A 9,367-nucleotide genomic window follows, 5' to 3' on the forward strand; every position below is an offset into this window, starting at 1 on the left:
TGATCTCTCTGACTCTCTCGAAAATCCTCTCTATCTCTTTGCTGATGACTCCACTCTCTGCCGCTCCATTCCTCTTCCCTCAGATCGGCAGTCTGCTGCCTCCTCACTCTCTGAAGACCTGGACAAAATCACAGACTGGTCAAACAAGTGGAACATGTCTTTCAATCCTGACAAATCTCACACTCTTACTATGTCTCTCCGAAAAGATCGACTGGACAACCCTCCCATCTACTTTCTCAACAATCCTCTCCAAGAAGTTCTGTCGCTCAAGATTTTGGGTCTCACTATCTGCCATGATCTTTCTTGGGAAAACCACATTTCCAAGCTGGCCTCCAAAGCCAGTCGCCGACTGGGCATCCTCCGTCGTGCCAAGTCCTTCCTCGGCACACCTGAGCTCCTCACCACATACAAGGCTTTCATCCGCAGCTCAATGGAATACTGTTCTCCCCTATGGGCCGGTGCTCCTGCCTCACACCTAGCTCGGCTTCACGCTGTTGAAACCAAAGCTTTCAGAATTATTGGAATCTCCCGTGATGAAGCTATCTCTGAGGGCCTTTCACTCACTCACCGCAGGCAGGTAGGTGGTCTTTCTGTCTTCTACCGACTCCTCTCCGGCCTTGCACCCCCAGCTCTCTCTGTGCTCTGTCCCCCAAATATTCCTACAGGTCGCACAAGATCTGCCAGCAACCCTCTGATGGTTAAACTGCCGAAATCTCGGCTCTCTGCTCACCTTCACTCTTTCATTCCTCTTTTCTCCCGCCTCTGGAACAAACTCCCTCACTCCCTTCAATCCCACTCCTCCCTCCAGGTCTTTAAAACAGCTGTTCACCACCATCTCTTATCTTCCCCCATCCAAAACCTTGATCTTTTCTACCCCCGCTAATTCACCCCAGATCCACCTTGTTTGAAATTCCAACCTCTTTCCTGGAAGTCCTGGCAGTGTCCATATGTTTTATACCTCTCCCACTGCCCCCTTCCCATGCCCCCCCCCCCCCAAAGCCCTCGCCCTCTCTCAGATCTCTCGATGTCTCCATGTCTCTCGGTCCCTGCTCTCAAATGTTGTGTTTGTGTCCTTCCCCCTCTCTCCCCATCTTGTCTACCGCTCCCGATGTTATATGTTTCATGTGTCGGTTTGTCTTTCTGTGTTGTGTGATTAATGTTCGCTCTTTCACGAGCCTCGATCTTGTATACAAAAAAAAAAAAAAAAAAAAAAAAAAAAAAATGAAGATCAACTAGCTGTATGTTGAAATATGTTGGAAAAGTCAAAACTTTACATGGGGTGTACTTACTTTTTCACGTGACTGTATATATATAAGACAGTTTCAAATGGAGCACCTCGTCACCATTAGACCATTTAAATTGCATCAGATGTGGTGAAAAACGTGAACTGTTCCTAGCAGAGGCTGCCATTTGCATTTTTGCCAGCTCCACCTCGTTCGGAATCCCGTGCAAGCATGGGAAACTTTCGAGTAGTTTCAATATCGTATACTATCAGTGCTGCAGTTGTTATCCTCATCTAAACCGAAGCATTGAATTTGCATCATGGCAATGATAGGTTTTTCATGATTTCATGATGAAAAATGAAATAATGAAAAACTCCTGATTTCATGATGCCATGCACACATTCAAGGCACCCAGTGCAAGAGGCAGCACAGCAACCCCAAAACATCACGGAACCTCCTCCATGTTTGACTGCAGGGACGGTGTTCTTTTCTTTGAAGGCTTCATTTTGTTTTCTGTAAACATAGAGATTATGTGCTTTACCAAAATGCTCTAATTTGGTCTCATCTGTCAACAGGACATTCTCCCAGAAAGATTTTGACTTGTTCAGGTGTGTTTGGCACACTGTAGTCGGGCTTTCTAAGCAGTGGGGTCCTCCTGGGTCTCCTCCCATAGAACCCCCTTTCATTGAGTTGGCGACAGATGGTGCGGGTTGAAACTGTCGTACCTTGTGTCTGAAGTTCAGCTTGAATCTGTTTGTCAGCTGATGAAGGTGCTTTTTCCACCATTTGAACAATCCTTCGGTGCAATCTTCAATCAAGTTTTCTCTTGCAGCCACGTCCAGGAACATTGGCTACAGTGCCATGGATGGGCCTTAAACTTCCTGATAACATTGCGTACTGTGGACAGAGGTACATCAAGGTTTCTGGAGATGGACTTGTAGCCTTGAGATTGTCCATGCTTGGCTACAATCTTGTGTCTGACCTCCTCAGACAATTCTCTGATTTTCTTTATTTCCTCCATGCTCATTTCGGTACACACAGTGACACAAACCAGCAGAATGGCTCTTTTTCTCTGTTCAAACTGGTTGAATGAGTGATTTTTATATTGCAGGCACCTGCAATTCACCACAGGTGAGTTCAATTCTAAAGTAAAGGAGAATCACCTGCTTGAAATCTAATTATTTCTAACAACTTCTAAAAGGTGCCAATAATATTGGCTGGGCCATTTTAGGATTTCTGTGTGGAATAAGCTAAGATTTAGTATTTTTTCCGCTTTTTTTGTTTTGTTTTTTTTTCCCACTGAAAACCAAAGAAATACATATGTGGATACCAAAATTTCAACAATTGGTGCAAATTTAATTTCAACAATTTTTTGGAATAAATGGTGCATTATTTGAAAAAAGTGCAAGGGAGCCAATAATTTTGGCCACGACTGTATATATAAGCTATATACATATATATATATATATATATATATATATATATATATATATATATATATATATATATATATATATATATATATATATATATATATATACACATACACGTCTGTTTGTTCCTTATGGGTTTCCAACCCCCTCGGCCAATTTCCCCAGAAATTTGCTGTACTGCATTATTTTCACAAACGGGAAGTCAACGTTCCAATAAAACTTCCAACTATTAATCAAATACACTAATGTAAAAGCAAGAAATGATAGAGCTTTGGCCGATCAAGTGTCGTACGCGACTCCTTGGCCGGGAGAGGGCCGGGCTAGGACTGCGCCTGGGCCGAAGGTCGATGCTCTGTCGGGAATCGAACCATATGCACTTAAACATTTATTTTCCATAATTATGCAGAATGGAAATTGATATACAATGGATCCACAGTCTCCGCGGGACAATACAGAGTTGAATGAGTGACACGACTCATTGAGTGGGCAATGAGTCAATTTGACCCATCATTGCCGTGTTGCACTCCCAAGGTAATTTTTGTTGCAGGTGTAAAATGTCTGTGTCTGTGCTCTAACATTTTTTTGGGGGTGTTTCTTCCCCTTGTCCATTCTTCTTCCTCGTGTGCCTCTGTTGTGTCCCTCTAGCCACTATGTTTATGTATTTATGGCTTCACTTATTTACGACAAATCCTCGCTGACATGAATCTTTTTAATACTTTACTAAAGTCTAAATAACCCGATCTTGATCTGGTGACAACTTGTTACCACCGCCATCGAAGGTGGATGGAGGTTATTATGTTTTCACCCCTGTCTGTTCGTCTGTTTGTTCTTTTAACTGGAATATCTCACAAAGTTGTGGACAGATTCGGACGAAACCTGGTGGACAGGTTGAGTGTGTGACAAAGGGGAATTGATTCAATCCGGATCTGGATCAGATAAGTTTTTAAGTGATTCTTCACTTTTGAGATTTAGGGCTAAAACCGTTATGCAAAGCACGATATGTCAAAAAGTTGTGGACGACTTATAACTAAACTTGGTGGACAGGTCGGGTCGATGACACGAACAAGCAGATTAGATTTTGGTTTAAGTCCGAATGCAGATCCGGCCTATCAGTGGGATACAAAACGTAAACTGTTCAGTCAGCTGGAGGTATGTACTCTACCGAGTTCCGTTCCAGTTTAAACTGTATTGTTATAATGGTACGGCATCGCGAATTATTGCGGCGTGCCAATCCAGTGTACTCCACGCCGCGTCTTGCGAACGGCCGCAAGTCATCCGCTCGCGCGGCCGGAGCAGCCGTCGTGGCGGGGTGAAGAGGCTCGTTCCGAGCGGATCCCTCCGCCGCCAAGCCCCCCGATCTGAGGGATGGCGCGCGACACGAACAAGGACTCACGACCATCAGACCGGATCACGCACCTCTTTGAGCAGCTGCACGACACCCTGCCGCATTTTGCCATCGATTGAACTCCCAACGCGAGGCGAGACAACGAAAAAAACACCAGGAACTACATCGTGAGATGATGCTCTTTTCTCGTTGGATCACTTGGATGTACAACGAACATTCCGGTGAATTCAGGGACAGCACGTCTGTCCTTCGTGAACCAAGACTCATTCTCTCGGAAAAGCACAGTCGATGTGGCGTGTCTTTTACGCCACAACAAGTAAACCTCTGGAAATTACACCAATTATAATATAAATATAATAATCCTCGTTTTGTTCATGAGAATGAGAAACGTCACGAACACATGGAAGACAAGACAAAAAGATAACGAATTATGACGTAAACAAGAAACTGACTGGCCCATTGCTGGAAATTGTCTGACGTATTTTAAAGAACTTGTCTGATCAGCGGCGAATTTAATACTTTTTTCAAAAGCTCCTCTTTTGATCATTCCAAGCCTGGAATGCACGTGACGTGATGTCAAAACGTCACACTATTATTGTGTGTGTGCAAAAAAATACTCACAGTAGATTAGAAAAGTCGTTAAAATGAATTTACAAAGCTTAAAGGATTGCCACGATTGCCTCAGTCGGGCCACAGCGGAGGGCAGATACGCGGTTGTTATGGCAACGCAGCATTGCTTTGGCGCCCTTTTACGAGTGACGTATCTGACGAATGAGAAGGAAGGGTGCGGGCGTGGTTTTTTATTGAAGGTATAAAATGTACTTCAGGAGAGGTTGAGGGTAAAAGTGGTGTGGAGCTGAAGAGATATAGAGAGGCGAGTTAATGTACAGCAAAGGTCGCTGTCTTTCCTTTGTCCTTCGCACCCACCCACATACACACGCGGTGCGTACGTAATAGATAGATGACTCGTGACACCACTCAGACTGACAGCAGCATCGATCAAATCAAACGTACTGTGGGTATTTCAGGGATGGTGGAAATAATACGGATGATTGAGGCTCTGTAGGAGGAGGAAATTTAAAGCATAAATTATGGGGATCATGATCCAGGTGGGAAACGTGAAAAAACAGAGTTTAAAGGAAATGGTGTGAGTACAAGAAATGGACACCGTGGAATCAAGGATAGGGTGGCCTCGTCGTCCCGAGACAGTGTATGGTGGAGGGAGTGGCAGAGTGTGGGGAAAAGAGACGAGGATAGGAAGAGGTAAGCACACTCTCTGCAATTAAATTATGAAATACAGACTTGGCATTTAATATGGAATATTTTTTTTTTCTTAACTTGGGTTTACTTTCTGGTGAGTATATTAAAGCGCGGCGTTACGCGCGCTGCTTGTGAGCAAGGAGGAAGCGGACAAGCGGTAACATATAAACGTCTTTATTGTAAGACTACACTGTAACTCTGAAAGTCTGAACTCCTCCGGGCTGGTCGCCCGGTGTATATCATGAGGCCACGCCTACCCCTCGGGCGTGGCCACCGCCCACTTGGTGCGTGGAATGATGTCACCACGCCAGTGGGCTTTTGTGTCCGCCACACGCGCCCCCCCAGAATTCCCGCGCACCTGGAGGGCCAGTTTGCGGGGCAGACGAATGACCCGGCCGAAGCGCCCCCTGGCGATCGGCGGCGTCCGGGGTGCAGGGATACCAGGTGGGATGCCCCTGGCTGCCCCTGGGATGGGTGCAGGACCGGGGGGCACCGTGGCGGCAGGGCTGGGCGGTGCCGGGGGTCCGCCCGCAGGAGGGCGGCCCCGACGTGGGGGTCGGGCCACTGGCGGTGGATGGTCCACATCGAGGTGGGCCGGCTTGAGGCGGTCTACCGAAACGCGGTCAGGAGTACCGCCGATGTCCAGGGTGAAGTGCTTCGCCCCGGTCTCCAGCACGCGGAAAGGCCCGTCGTACGGGGGCCGCAGTGGTGTCCGATGGGCATCGTGGCGGACGAAGACGTACTCCGCCGTGCGAAGCTCCGGGGCGACGTGCGTCGGTGGGTGCCCGTGGCATGCCGTTGGCACCGGGGCGAACCTCTGGGCGGTCTCTTGCAGAGCGGAGCGCTGCTGTGCCGCGGACCATGGTGCCGTGGAGTCGGGGAGGAACTCGCCCGGCACCCGCAGCGGTTGCCCAAAAACCAACTCCGCCGCGGATGCGCGCAGGTCCTCCTTGGGCGCCGTCCGGAGGCCCAGCAGGACCCAGGGGAGCCTGTCGACCCAGCCGCCGTCACGGAGGGTGGCCCGGAGCGCGGCCTTCAATGAGCGGTGAAATCGCTCACACAGGCCGTTAGCCTGGGGGTGGTAGGCCGTGGTTCGGTGCAGCCGGACCCCGAGCCCCTGCGCAACCGCCCCCCAGAGCTCCGAGGTGAACTGGGGGCCGCGGTCGGATGAGATGTCTGAGGGGGTGCCGAACCGGGCGACCCAGGTGGCGATGAAAGCCTGCGCGACCTCGGCCGCCGTTGTCGACGCCAAGGGCACGGCCTCCGGCCACCGGGTGGTGCGGTCCACCATGGTGAGGACGTAGGTGAAACCCCGCGAGGGGGGCAGAGGTCCCACCAGGTCCACGTGGACGTGGTCAAACCGCCGTTCCGGCACCGTGAACGGGGCCAACGGGGCCTGGGTGTGCCGGTGCACCTTGGCGCGCTGGCACGCGAGGCACGTCCTGGCCCAGCCGCGGACGGCCTTCCGGAGGCCATGCCAGACGAACTTGTCGGCGATCAGCCTTTGGGAGGCCCTCGCGCCCGGGTGGGACAGGCCGTGGATGGCGTCAAACACCTGGCGCTGCCAGCCCGCGGGCACAATGGGGCGAGGACGCCCGAGAGAGACGTCGCACAAGAGGGCCGCGCCCGCGCCGTCGAACGGCACCTCGGTGACGCGGAGGCCCGTGACGGCGGTCCGCAAGGCCTGGACGTCGGGGTCAGCGGCCTGGTCCGCTGCCATCCGGGCATAGTCGATGCCGAGGTGGACTGCGTGGGCGACGGCCCGGGAAAGGCAATCCGCCACCGGGTTGTCCTTCCCCGCGACGTGCTGGATGTCCGTCGTGTACTCGGACACGGCCGAGAGGTGACGCTGCTGCCGGGCCGACCACGGCTCGGTGACCTTGCCCATCGCGAAGATCAGCGGCTTGTGGTCGACGAAGGCAGTGAACGCCCGGCCCTCGAGCAGATGGCGGAAGTGCCTGACCGCCAAGTGAAGTCCGAGCAACTCGCGGTCGAAGGTACTGTAATGGCGTTCGGGCGGGCGAAGCTGCCGGCTAAAGAACGCCAGCGGTTGCCAAGCTCCATGCACCCATTGCTCGTGCACCGCGCCCACCGCGTAGTCCGAGGCATCGGTGGTGAGGGCGATCGGTGCATCGGGTGCCGGGTGCGCGAGCATGGTGGCGTTAGCCAAGGCGAGCTTCGCGCCCGTGAACGCCGTGTCCATCTGCTCGGTCCAGGTAACGTCGCCTTTGCCCGGCTTACCTTGGAGAGCTTCGTGCAGGGGGCGCAGGAGCTGGGCGATACGGGGCAGGAACCGATGGTAAAAGTTCACCATGCCCAGGAACTCCTGCAGCCCTCTGATCGTGCGGGGGCGCGGAAACCCCTTCACCGCCTCCACCTTGGCCGGCAGGGGGACGGCGCCGTGCCTGGTGACACGGTGCCCCAGAAAATCGATTGTGGCGGCGCCGAACCGGCACTTTGCGGGGTTCACAATCAGGCCATGCTGGCCCAGGCGTTCGAAGAGCGTGCGGAGGTGGCGTAGGTGCTCTTCGCGGGATGCGCTGGCGACGAGGATATCGTCCAGGTAGACGTAGACAAAATCCAAGTCGCGCAGGACGCTGTCCATCAGTCGCTGGAACGCCTGAGCCGCATTCTTCAGACCGAAGGGCATGCGCAGGAACTCGAAGAGTCCGAATGGCGTGATGACCGCCGTCTTCGGGACGTCCTCCGGCCTGACGGGGACCTGATGGTAGCCGCGTATGAGGTCCATCTTCGAGAAGAAGGACCTGCCCGCCAAACGGGCGGAAAAGTCCTGAATGTGGGGGACGGGGTAGCGGTCGGGAGTCGTGGCGTCATTGAGACGGCGATAGTCCCCGCACGGTCGCCATCCCCCGCCGGGCTTCGGCACGATGTGCAGCGGCGACGCCCAAGCGCTCTCTGAGCGCCGAACGATGCCGATTCGCTCCAGGGTAGCGAACTCCGCTTTTGCCACCGCCAGCTTCGTCGGCTCGAGGCGGCGTGCCCGGGCGTAGACCGGTGGCCCGACGGTGGGGATGTGATGGGCCACCCCGTGCTTGACGGCCCCCGCCGAGAATGTGGGCCGCGTGAGGGCCGGGAAGCCGGCGAGGAGGCGGGTGAATGCATCCGCTGCCGGAAGCGTACAGACCAACGTGGCCGGAACCGAATCGTTCGGCAAGCCGCTTGGCAAGCCGCTCGTTGAGCTGGGCAACGCACACGCGAGCGAGCTGAACGTCTCGGCCTGGACAAGCCGTCTGCGCTTGACGTCGACCAGGAGCCCATTAGCGCACAGGAAGTCCGCGCCAAGCAGTGCCATGGGCACGTCGGCGGTGACGAACGTCCATCGGAAAACCTGCCCTCCAAACCGCAGAGAGAGGCAGCGTTTTCCGTACGTACGGATGGGCGTCCCGTTCGTGGCAAGCAGCGCGGGGCCCCCACCCGCGGCGTGCTTGTCTGACGTGCCGGCGGGAATGACACTCACCTGCGCTCCCGTGTCGCACAGGTAACGGCGCCCGGAGAAGGTGTCCGTTATGAACAGCAGGCTGCTCGAACGGCCGGCGCTCATCGCCACAATTGAGCGCCGGCCCGGGCATTTCCCGACCCGTTGAAGGAGCACGGCGGATGACACCGCCGAGCTTCGTGGCCGAACTTGGCGTGGAACCAGCACCAGGTGGTGGAGCTGGAGGAGCGCGGCTGGCTCCGCCAGGCCGGTGGAGTCGACGGGTTTCCCCGCGGTGGCGGTTTTCGCCGCGGCGGTGGGCGGGGCGTGGCGGCGTTCACGAGGTGCGTATCAGCATGCTGCTGAACTTCAGCGTGCTGTAGAAGATGATGCTGTGGAACATCAGCGTCGAAGGCCGTGACGGCCACGCCAACGCTCGCCCGCGTGTCCGAAGCGGCGAAGTACTTGTCCGCCTCGGCCGCCAATGCTCGGGGTTCCGTTAGCCCGGTCCCGGCCAACGCGAGGCGAACCTGCACTGGAAGTTGGCGACGGAAAAGCGCCCGGAATAGCGAACCGGGGGCTTCGTCGCCCAACAGTGACAGCATATGGTCCATTCGGACCGACGGGCGCGTCTCACCGAGCTCGGGGAGATCCAGGAGGCGGTCGGCCC

General features: G+C 54.2%; 1 protein-coding gene across 1 annotated transcript in view; it reads right to left on the reverse strand.

The window, feature by feature from the left end:
• The window catches only part of LOC144891120 (uncharacterized), a 29,367-nt gene extending 25,165 nt beyond the window's left edge, over positions 1-4,202 (reverse strand). The window contains exon 1 of the mRNA XM_078773504.1: positions 4,073-4,202. Coding sequence (XP_078629630.1) covers positions 4,073-4,113 — 41 coding nt within the window. The 5' untranslated portion in view covers positions 4,114-4,202. The remainder of the gene's footprint in view (positions 1-4,072) is intronic.
• Positions 4,203-9,367: the final 5,165 nt, after the last annotated feature.

This window comes from Myxine glutinosa, chromosome 3, assembly GCF_964187855.1.
Source record: "Myxine glutinosa chromosome 3, kmMyxGlut1.1, whole genome shotgun sequence".
NCBI classification, from domain to species: Eukaryota; Metazoa; Chordata; class Myxini; order Myxiniformes; family Myxinidae; genus Myxine; species Myxine glutinosa.